Genomic DNA, 12,158 nt, shown 5'->3' on the forward strand with positions numbered 1-12,158 from the left:
AAACTCTCCCTCTCTATATTTCTGCCTTTCCCAACATTTAGTCACACCGGTTTTTTGGTATGATTATTTTGTTTCAAATATTGTGTGCTGACAGAAAGATGTTTTTGAAATTAGTGTTTAACTAGTTTTAAGGTCAAGTTGTTAATTAGATATATTATGAGAGCCTTACGTTAAATAACCAAGCATACACATCATATACAACAAAATATAAATATGACACAGGATGTGATTACTTAGAAAGTCTAATGAAACAACTTGGTCCAAAGGAAAAATTTGGGAGGACTTGACCTAATCAATCTTAAGGTAACAGTTCCACTATAAGCCTATAAGATGAAGGTTTGCAATTAAGAATAAACAATTTACAGTAAACCTAAATTCAGTTACCAAACTAAGTTTTGAATCCCATAGATCTCTTTTACAGTGAATTGTTGCAACATGAACCTCTAATCCCACACTTCAAAATCCCATTGAATATTTGAATCTCCAGTACACTTGATAGTTGAAGGTTAGCAACTTGATTTCACTGGTTTAACGAGTGTGTGAGTGATCACCGGTAGTGATTTTAAAAATGCAATAGACACAAACCTCTAGATCTCAAATTGAGCTGCTGCGAAGTCTCAAAAACATGACTTACAGTTTTCCTTAAATTCTTAGTGAAGTAGGTCTGAAACCTTAAACATATGATGGACTAATGGGCTGCAAAATAAAATCTATAGATTAGACTTTCAATCGGTTGAACTTTAGTTTCTATTGGTTGAAACTATTAAAACTTGATTCCTTGAATTTGTAGTTTCTTTGTTCTTCTTCTACATTGAATACCAGCTTCTTGAGCATTATCTACTCAATTCTATAGACTCTATGAGCTATATTTAAACAAGTTTGTATTCACGTGTTTGCCAACAAAAAAACTATACAAGTATAGAACCTACAAGTTCTTCACTTTGTTTTGCCGGAGGAGCTTGTCAACGGTGGTAGGACATGCTGGTTTTGTCGCTGAGACCTTTAACGCATACAACACACCCCTTTTTGATAAAGTTAGCTTTTGCCTTTCAATTGGGATCTCTTGGGTTATGCCAAGATCAGTTGCAGATACGCTTTTTGGGTGGTGGAATTGGTTGGGAAAGCACTCCTCTAGCATTTGGAACTTAGTTCCTCTTTGTCTAATGTGGTGTATCTGGAGGGAGCGAAACTGGCGAACTTTTGAAGATAAGGATAAAACCGATGATCAGTTGCTAGCTTTCTTTAGTGGCTCTCTATTTGATTGGTCTAGGGCTTGGAGACTCACCTCTAGTGACTCTCTCCCTTTGTTCCTCAACTCTCTTCTTTGTTCTTAGTTTTTTGTTGGTTGTTTGTTTTGTTGTTTCTCTGTTTGTTTCCTCCCTTGTATCCTTTGCCTGCCTTGTGTAGTTTTCATGAGGTAGTTTCTTGAATATACTTCTTTCTTACTTATCAAAAAAAAATAAAGATCTAGATATAAAAATTTGAAAAATGTGATGAGGGTGCCTGAATTTGCAGCTTCTTTAGTGTCCTCTTTAGTTTTAGACTTCTGTAAGAACCGTATGTAGTGTTGATGGGATTTGGAGGGAGAGAATTTGCTTAACTTGTCCCGACAATCAGTGCTTCTGTCAAATAAATTTACACTACCTTACACTTTGTCAGACGATTGGACCTCCCTTTTATGTTGAACTTTTTTTGGAGGTTTACTTCAAGAAAGTCTTTGATCAGATGGTGCGAAGGAGTCTATTGTATATTTTGGCATGCAGGTGGCATGTTGTGCAATTTAGCCAGATTTGTGTTATATTGGACTCTGGTGTTAATATGTATCAACATATATTGCAACAACCTTAGATCCTAGCGTTTGTATCACCCCTCTGCAATTTCTCCCCCCATTCTGTAGTTAGCTGGCTATGTGTATTTGTTAACCTATTTACCCTCATTGTAGTTCTGTTGATTGGTTAAAGATGTTAAAACTTTTTATTGATTGTTTAAAGTATGTGTTTTATAATCAAATATCCTTTTTGCTGATTGATGGGAGAACTAGGATTCAGTTACCTCAAAATATCTTGATGCTGGAATGTGCTGTCTCAATAGTCTAATATTTATTACTTCTGTTTTCCACAGGCTGGGCCAAATGATTGTCTGAAAGATGTTGCTTTGAAAATTTTGCAAAACAAGGTGGCGACAGTTCCCGTAATCCATTTTTCTTCGCAGGATGGTTCAGTTCCACAGCTACTACATCTTGCTTCCCTGTCTGGGATACTAAAATGTAAGCTTCTTCCAGGTTTGTCACTTAAAAGTTACATGTTTTGAAACTAATCCATGGGCCTAATTTTCAGGTATATACAGGTATTTTAGACATTCGTCTAGCTCCTTGCCCATTCTTCAACAACCGATTTGTTCAATTCCTTGTGGAACATGGGTTCCAAAAATTGGTGACTCGAAGCCATTTGCAATGTTAAGGCCAAATGCCTCTCTTAGTGCTGCTCTAGCTTTGTTGGTTCAAGGTGATTTTCCTTCTCTTCTGTAACAACTGCATGAAGGTTTTGGTGATGTTCTTGGAGTGAAAATAATAAAATCTTACTGTAAAAACTAAGGGTTGTGATTGGAGGATTAATTTTTTCCCCCCAATTTATAGGAGGAAAAGAAAAATCAATCACATGCTTTTTTTTTTTTATCTTGTAAGAATTGGCTTGTTTGTTTTGGTCTTCTGCATCACATACCTGGACTTAATCCTCTTCTTAATGCACTTTGTTTTTGGCCTTCAAGTTTTTCTTGAGGATTGTGCTAATCCAACCGTATCTGTATGAGAAGGCATCATTCTTCCGCATATCCGTTGATGAACGTTTGAGAGGAATGATATTTTTTCCAGGCTAGGAGTATTCTAGTTGCTGAGAATTCTTTGTTCCTCCTGATTTTAACTTCATTAGCTTTTGCATTATAACACTTGACTTTGTAAGCAGCAAGCTGGTTTCCTTTCATTATTCTTCCTCATCTGTTGGTCTTGTGTTATTACATTTTCCCTTTTGCAGCTGGAGTTAGTTCAATACCGATTGTGGATGATAACGGCTCGTTGCTGGATATTTATTCACGGAGGTAATCTGCTATCTCTCTTTAGGATTTGTATAAGGTATCCTTTATTACTGCTTTGGCAAAAGATAAAGTATATGCACAAATTCACAGATGTGTGCTATTTCCTTCTCAGTGATATTACTGCTTTGGCAAAAGATAAAGTATATGCACAAATTCGCCTCGATGAAATGAGTATTCTTGAGGTAATTTTTAATTGGCACTCATCTGATTGCATTAGGCACATAGACTGTATGGTAGCTAGCCACCTCTTTTTTAAGAAGATATTTCCTTGATAGCATAATGTATGATGTATGACAATTTAGTATTTATGAGGTTAGTTTCTCATTGTCACTCATCCAACTGCGGTACTTAATTTACCAAAAAAAAAAAAAAAAACACACACACACACACACACTTATCCAACTGCATTATGCATGTAGGTATGGTAGCCAGCCAGCTCTTTTGAAAGAAAATATTCTTTTTATTAAGTGAGCTTTTTGCTCCAAGAAGATATATCCTTGGTTGCATTAATTGATGAAAATTTTTAATTTCTGTGATTACTTTGACTTGTCATTATTACATTAGTGTTTGGGTTTCAGATGAGGCCTAGAATCTATTCAGTTCAATCCAATGCATCTTCTACTCTTAGAAAAATGTTCTGCTTGATAAAGCTTAGAAGATAAGAGATAATTTTATATTCTTTGGGCTTTTTAGTTAAAAGCACGTAAGCATGGTGCCACTGAATCATCACTTATTATTAGCAGTAAAATGAAGGGAGAGTTTCGTGGTTTATAATATTTATGAGTGTGAATGGGCTTCTTAAGTTGTGACTCTTGTTAGGCCCTGCACGCCATACTTGGTGAGAAATATATTTGTGATGTACTCTATTGTTCTTGCTCTTATTGATGGTTGTTACCTTTTCCTGAAAAAGCATTATTTGTTGTGGACAATAATGGAATATCTTAGTTTTATGGGGATAAGCTTGCTTATTCACAAGCTTACTCCCACCCCTACTGGCAGCTACTGTCTCACCATCTCTTCTAAATTTTCATTATCCTGATGACTCAGAGAAGTGAGGATTTCCCGTTGCTTTGATTATGGTTATTTGCATTTGGTACTTACTAATCAAATAATTTTGACCAAAATGCAATGAATTGTTCCACTTACTTCTTTTCTGAGCTTGCTTGGAGTCTTTTTTCATTGGGTAACAAGTCTAAATAGCTCCATTTGTTGATATAAATTTCCCAGAGGAATGTGCTTATTTTTAAATTCTCCAAGTGCAAAATTTTTAAAAATTTGTAGTTTATTCTATGGTTGGAAATATGAATTTTCATTGTTATACTGATTTTGAGGATCAATCAGTAATTGTATATTCTCATAATTTACTTGAGCCAGTTGCTGCAGTGTCTGCTCAAACTTCTGGATGTCAAATGTTCAGTCGTTAAGTCAGGCACAATGCAAGTAGTTTTACTTACACTAGTAGTTAATTCAGGCACAATGCTTTACCTTATCTCTCTAAGTGTGCCAATTTTCTATGCGTTTAGGCATTGCGATTGGGACAAGATGCAAACTCACCTCATGGGGTCTTCAATGGACAGAGATGTCAGATGTGTTTGCGATCTGATCCCCTGCATGAAGTGATGAAACGGTTGGCAAATCCTGGTAATTTGCTTAGCTCTCTTTAAGATGGTTTATGTTATTTCCCCTTGATCAATTAAGTAGCTTGTTCATGTGTATCCTTTCAGGGGTTAGGAGACTTATAATTGTGGAGGCTGGCAGCAATCGTGTGGAAGGTATAATATCATTGAGTGATGTGTTCAAATTCTTGCTAGGTTATCCAGAATTTGTTGGCCACCATTTCACATGAAGGGGTTGACCATGGTGCCATTTGGGACGTCCCATTGATTTATTGACATCTTGTATCTTTGAGCTGTGATCTCCTTCCCATTGTGAAAGCTCCAATTTCTTTCACCAAGTCTTGGTTGGACTAGCCTCATGCTTCTGAGCATCACCCCCATCTTTAGGATAGAAAATTTTAAAGAGAAAAAAGAAATCTGTAAATTGTGAGGTTTCAATTTTTTACCTTTTCAACACCTAATTATTATCAACTGTGCAGCTGGCACAGCTGCCATGTTTGTGTCTAGTGCTAACAGAAAATGAGGCAGGAAAAAAGAAGTGAAGACTTTATATGGCACCCTTTGCCGCTTGTTCGGCTGTACGTAAAAAAGTCTGTTAGTTCAATTTCAATTTCAGTTGCTGTTCTTCGATTGTTTTATTGTAACATTGCTGTTTGTTGGGCTGTGACAATTTATGTCACGGGGTTTAATTGTCTATAAATTTAAGATGGCTTGTTTGTGTCTCTTGTTTAGAGCTTCAATATGATTTCATTGCGTTTTCAGTCTAATTTACAGTGAAAAGTGAACCCTACTGTGTTGTAGAGATCATGTCCAACCACTAACTAGGCTTAGTCATAGCTAGAGTTAAGATTGAAAAGTGACCATATATCCTATTATTCACTGTTAGAATTTTACAAATCTTATTAATTTATGTATATGGATTTATCTGGGATTAATGTGAGATTATTGTGAAATGGAAGGTTCAGATTTCATTAGGGGTTGTATGCTTATATTCTCAATAAAAAGAAAAGGGTTATGTTAATCTTGGTGTTGAAGCGTGCACAGAGTTTATGTTTGTAGAACAAAACGAGGCCTTTCTATAGCAAAGTTTATGTTATGTTAATCTTAGGCACAATCTTCCGGACCTGCACAACAGTTAACACCACCAACCCTAATAAACAATTACTTGCCTCAATTTGTTTCTGTATTTACGGTAGGTCTGTGGATTGCACAAGGGGAGGTAAGGTTAGGGAATCTCCAACAGCCTAGCTATACTACCTTATTTTTGTTTAATTTAATTAGCCTATTTCCTTAAAACTCTTTTTCAAAAGCCTTAAAGAGTTGGCAAGCTATTTTGGATTAGAAACTAGTAAGTTACCCATACACCGTACGGATAATATTTTAATATTTGATTTAAGATAGTTTTGGAGAATATCTTACATGTATTATAGCATAGCATTATTGTTATAGAACTTTATTAGTAATGAGTTTATCATAAAAAGCAACCATTATAAATTGTACACATATCCATTACAATTATTCAATTAAAGTATTGAAGGGGGAAAAAAAAAAAACTTTGGATGAATATTGTAGAATAAAAGTTGATATAGAACATGTGTTTCTCTTTTTCTTTAATTCTAAATCATACACATTCCAAACATCTATGGTCAATCACATCATTACAAAATTCACAAATCTACAATATCTAATCTTAACATTAAAATCATAATTGTTGTTGTTACTCAATATAAAATGTATACTCCCCTTCTTTGGTTGTAGTTAATTCATGCGGGTTAAGATTAGATGAGAAAACCATATTAGAGTGGGATAGGTGTTGTCAAAAGATTGAAAGTAAATAGTATCATGTTTTGTTAGCATGTATTTGACATGGAATGACATAAAGGGCTATGAGTAGATATATATAAAGGGGGTAAAAGTGCAAGATGTGAAAACGGTGAATTAAAATCTTAAGAGTTTTATGTGTATGTGTGAGGGATGAAATGTCTTGAAACATTGAACCAAAAGATACAAAGAATATTTATTTTTTAGTTAGAAAACTCTTGAAATATTAAACCAAATGAAACAAAAAGTCAATATTTAATTTGTTCCTATATTTGATGTAGCACTTGAGAATATTTGAATTCTTTTTACATAGAATACGCCACTTGACAAATTCTCATGCTTTTCCACGTGAGATTTTTGCTTTTATATCTATATTGATTGATGATTTGATATAGGAGTCAGCCAAATGTGGCTAGCAGACTTAGACTTGCCAAAAATTTTATAGGGTAAATTACAAATTTGTTCCCTAAACCCTTTCGTTACGTGTCAATTTGGACTTTTAACATTTTAAATGTGTCAGTTTCATCTTTTACCTTTTGATATTTTGTCAAAATAATCTTTGCCGTTAAGTGATGGATAAAAAATAGTATTATAGCTAACGGTTGAAATAAAATGTACGTTATTTTCATGACACATAAAATGCCATGTATACTGCCACATCAACCTAGGCTTTTATTTATATAGATATATATATATATATAGTGCAGAATTTATCACCGACCACCAACCCACCTGTTTGCCAACCAGATCTTCCCTCGAAATCAAGGAAGAATGCAGATCACAAAATTGAAACAACCCCACCTCTTCTTTAAACTCTCCCTCTCTATATTTCTGCCTTTCCCAACATTTAGTCACACCGGTTTTTTGGTATGATTATTTTGTTTCAAATATTGTGTGCTGACAGAAAGATGTTTTTGAAATTAGTGTTTAACTAGTTTTAAGGTCAAGTTGTTAATTAGATATATTATGAGAGCTTTACGTTAAATAACCAAGCATACACATCATATACAACAAAATATAAATATGACACAGGATGTGATTACTTAGAAAGTCTTATGAAACAACTTGGTCCAAAGGAAAAATTTGGGAGGACTTGACCTAATCAATCTTAAGACAACAGTTCCACTATAAGCCTATAAGATGAAGGTTTGCAATTAAGAATAAACAATTTACAGTAAACCTAAATTCAGTTACCAAACTAAGTTTTGAATCCCATAGATCTCTTTTACAGTGAATTGTTGCAACATGAACCTCTAATCCCACACTTCAAAATCCCATTGAATATTTGAATCTCCAGTACACTTGATAGTTGAAGGTTAGCAACTTGATTTCACTGGTTTAACGAGTGTGTGAGTGATCACCGGTAGTGATTTTAAAAATGCAATAGACACAAACCTCTAGATCTCAAATTGAGCTGCTGCGAAGTCTCAAAAACATGACTTACAGTTTTCCTTAAATTCTTAGTGAAGTAGGTCTGAAACCTTAAACATATGATGGACTAATGGGCTGCAAAATAAAATCTATAGATTAGACTTTCAATCGGTTGAACTTTAGTTTCTATTGGTTGAAACTATTAAAACTTGATTCCTTGAATTTGTAGCTTCTTTGTTCTTCTTCTACATTGAATACCAGCTTCTTGAGCATTATCTACTCAATTCTATAGACTCTATGAGCTATATTTAAACAAGTTTGTATTCACGTGTTTGCCAACAAAAAAACTATACAAGTATAGAACCTACAAGTTCTTCACTTTGTTTTGCCGGAGGAGCTTGTCAACGGTGGTAGGACATGCTGGTTTTGTCGCTGAGACCTTTAACGCATACAACACACCCCTTTTTGATAAAGTTAGCTTTTGCCTTTCAAGCTTCCCAACAGGACATTCTTGCCAAAAAAACATATTTGTTGAATTGCTCAGAGTAGAAACTTTTCTTTTGCCCCTACCCAAAATCAAACGTTAAATCATCAATAGCAATACAACCGTGAAAAAGTGTACTTCAATATTTAAAAAAAAAAAACTCATTTCGTATAAAGTATACAGCACAGAGAAGAGCAAGGAAAAGGGAAAAAAATTTAAAGAAAAAATACAAAGCAATCGATCGATTGGGTTGCGTTCACATAATCACATTCCATTGTTTTACCTTTCTGGGTAACTTTTATTCTTTTTATTTGAGCGGAAGAAATTCAACAAAAATGAAAAACCACAAGAATGCAAATAAGATGTTTTTTAGGGAGAGCTTTTAAAGAAGACGTGAGTTTGTTTCAATTTTATGATCTGAATTCTTCCTCGGTTTCGTGGCAAATATGGTCGGCAAACATGGTGTGCTCAGCAGAGCCACGTTGAGACTGAAGAGGGCTCTGGTTCCCCCAAAATTTTTATGAATTCACAGGAACGTTGAGCTTGACTGTTTCTTGTCTCAGTTTTGTGTCTGGGAAAATTTTTCTTCTTTTGTGTAACTTGTTTTCTGAAGCCTTTTGTACTTTACAGACTTTTTAAGTACAAAAATATTTTAATATTTTTTTTATGGAATTAATATTTTCTTTAATTCTAAGAGATCACCACGTGCATGGTTTAATGGCTCTGGTTCCCCCAAAATTTTTATGAATTCACAGGAACGTTGAGCTTGACTGTTTCTTGTCTCAGTTTTGTGTCTGGGAAAATTTTTCTTCTTTTGTGTAACTTGTTTTCTGAAGCCTTTTGTACTTTACAGACTTTTTAAGTCCAAAAATATTTTAATTTTTTTTTTATGGAATTAATATTTTCTTTAATTCTAAGAGATCACCACGTGCATGGTTTAAAAACAATATACTTCAAAAAAAAAAAAAAAAAAACTGATCTCATTTCTTCCACAAGTTTCCAGGTATGTGGTTTTCCTTCTCTGGTTCTCGTATTGTTTATTTTTAAATAAATTAAGACTATACTATTTTGATGAATGATAAATATACAATATTCTATATAGCATATAAATATAATACATTATTATTAATTTGACAAAAATATATGATTGGTTATTCACTTATTTGATTATATTTTTTTTTTATGCTTTCAATGATTGTAGTATATTATTTATAATTTTATTTTAGACTGTTGTATATAGAAAAATGTTATGTTCACAACATTTCATAATAAAAATGGTAAGTGCAATTTTAGAACAGTCTAACATGATATTTTATAGAAAATTGCTATTTTATTCTAGACAATTTATAAGGAGTATTTTATTTATAACATTTTATAATATTATATATAATGAGAAGTGTTATGTTCACAACATTTATAAATTTATTTGTTTCTAGTACTCCTTATAAATGGTTTATCCTCTGTATGTCTTGAATGGCTTAAAGAGAGACAATATAAGTAAATTCATCACTTATATTAAGGAAAAAAAAAAAACATACAAGACTTTAATAACATAAAAAAAAAAAAAGTAATTTTATCAAGAACCTACTAACATTATGTTGAGAGAAAACATAATTGTCAATGAAATAACTCCTCTTTCTATACAAAATCTCCTCTCAGAGCATTACTGATGTAGATTGAAATAGACCGTAGTGGACTGAAATGAACCAAAATGAACTGAATGGACCAAAGTAGATCGAAATGAACTGAATTTGATAGAAGTAGACCGCAATGGACTGAATGACCAAAACACTCTACTGATATGGTCCAACAAGAGCATAATAATAATATATGCTATGATTTAGCTTTTAAGTATATATAGATATATATCACTTTGTTAATGAGTCATGAAAAGTTAGAAATCGTCACGTAATAGGTTGAACAAAATATCTCTAAACATGTTTGGAGCCAAATTTTATTCTTTCAATTAATGGTATTAGAGATGTTATTGTCTTTTCTCTTTGGGTCTAACCACGTGTTCTAAGGCATTTGATAATGAAGCATTTAATAGGATATATATCCCGTGCAATACCTTATCAATGGTTGGGAGGAAAAAATTTAAAAAGTTTAACTATCCTCTTTTGTCTTGATCAAAATAAACAAAGTAACTTTTTAATTTTGTACCTTTTAACTTTTTTTTTTTTTTGATCGGATAGTTAAGAAAAAAAAGTTAACTTTAAATTTTTCTCCCAATCATCCACAAGGTATTATATTATGTGCAATAACCTAGCGATTGCATGGGATTCAAATCCCATTTAATGCAACTCGTTGCAATCCTGTTGCAGCCATTTTTCTATGCTTTTATTTTATTACACAAATGTGTGCTTGCCACTCTTCTTTTCTCAATCCCATAAAAAGTAGGGTATTTTGGTATATATTTAATGCAATCTTAACAGTGTCTAAGGGTACCTGTTAACAATTGTCTTTTTCTTTTTGTAACACAAGCCTATTTCATGTTAGAGATTTAACCATTTTTTCCTTCTTTTTTTGAGTTATTTTTTTAAATATAATTTGATAGTTATGGGTGGAAGGATCTAGATATCTTTATTAAAAAATCATGAAATGTTAGTTGAGATATAAGATTCTTGGTGAGATTTAACCTTGCATTGATTTCTGTTCTCCACTTTCTTTTCTTCTTGGGTCCTTAATACTTTTACGAATAACAAAGATTTTTATTTATTCAGCCAAAAAAAAAAGATCATCTCTCTCTCTCTCTCAAAGCAGAGAATTGGATTTGGTTTACAAACGGGTGGGAGACCATATAAAATTTTCAACCCAAAAAAAAAAAGGGGGGGGGGGTTACTTTTTTGTTTTTGGATGAAATAATATAGAAATTTAATTTGTGTAATAACAAACTGCACATGATAGGTAAGAAAGAAATGGAGAAAAGGGGCACTGCCAACCCATTCCCCATCCCCATCCTTTTGCCAAATTTGCAACAACATTTGAAGAGCTTAGAGCCCCAGTCATCATTCATTCATTAATCAACAACCCAGTAGCCCGTTGTGCTAACAGTTGAGCCTCAATTCGTTGTTGAATTCGTTTCTTGTTCTCCACAGATACCATAGAATGTCAAGCAAATTATCTCAGATCCTGGGTTGCGTAAGAAACCTCCTTGAGTAAAAAACTCTACTAGTTGAATTGCTTTGCCAAGCAATGTGAGCAGGAGCTTCCAAAAAAGAGCGGTGGGGTAAATATTTTGCTTTATGGACCTGGTAAAATAACGAATCAGTATTGTGTAGTATCCGAAACAGTGGCAGATTCAGGAATTTTTTTCATTGTGGTCGTTAAGAAGCTTAAATTATACAAAATCCAAGAAAAAAAAAATTCATATGTTGACAAAACACACACACACACACACATGTAAATACATAAAGTCTCACAATTTCCTTCTACTAAATTTCTTATTATGAAATCATTGCATTATAGTCTCATTATCAATTCTGGAAGTTACATCTTTTTTAAAATTTTTCTTGAGTTTTTTCTTTTTTTTTTAGGACCAAATATATTATTAAGGGAACCAAAGTTTAAAGACAAATTTTGACTACAAACTTAGCAGTAGTCTAAGTTTACAGCTTCCATTAAACAAATTAATATTGCTACATATTTTGAAAATCTAACCGTTGAATTGTATATTATTTATATTTTTAAAATACATCAAATTTCATGCCAATTGGATTTTATTTACTATTCGATCCATAATTTTTTTTTTATGTATAATTTTACACTACAAAAAC

The 12,158-nt window shown here is 33.1% G+C and overlaps 1 protein-coding gene across 1 annotated transcript; it reads left to right on the forward strand.

The window, feature by feature from the left end:
• Window positions 1-1,065: 1,065 nt before the first annotated feature.
• On the forward strand, window positions 1,066-5,429 carry LOC136070007 (sucrose nonfermenting 4-like protein). The gene is made up of 7 exons (XM_065779224.1): window positions 1,066-1,206; window positions 2,120-2,266; window positions 2,337-2,504; window positions 3,030-3,093; window positions 3,203-3,272; window positions 4,614-4,731; window positions 4,815-5,429. Exons 1-7 carry the CDS (start codon window positions 1,071-1,073, stop codon window positions 4,934-4,936), a joined length of 825 nt encoding a protein of 274 aa, XP_065635296.1. The 5' UTR covers window positions 1,066-1,070; the 3' UTR covers window positions 4,937-5,429.
• Window positions 5,430-12,158: the final 6,729 nt, after the last annotated feature.

The sequence above is a fragment of the Quercus suber genome, unplaced genomic scaffold (genome assembly GCF_002906115.3).
Source record: "Quercus suber isolate HL8 unplaced genomic scaffold, Cork oak 2.0 scaffold_202, whole genome shotgun sequence".
In the NCBI taxonomy this organism is placed as follows: domain Eukaryota; kingdom Viridiplantae; phylum Streptophyta; class Magnoliopsida; order Fagales; family Fagaceae; genus Quercus; species Quercus suber.

What these genes read in the sequence shown, in the direction of transcription:
- LOC136070007 (XM_065779224.1), top strand. Translation starts at nt 1,071, where the DNA reads ATGCCAAGATCAGTTGCAGATACGCTTTTTGGGTGGTGGAATTGGTTG. An exon ending in TCTAGCTTTGTTGGTTCAAG is followed by an intron (nt 2,505 to 3,029) that starts GTGATTTTCCTT and finishes TCCCTTTTGCAG; the next exon opens with CTGGAGTTAGTTCAATACCG. An exon ending in GAAACGGTTGGCAAATCCTG is followed by an intron (nt 4,732 to 4,814) that starts GTAATTTGCTTA and finishes GTATCCTTTCAG; the next exon opens with GGGTTAGGAGACTTATAATT.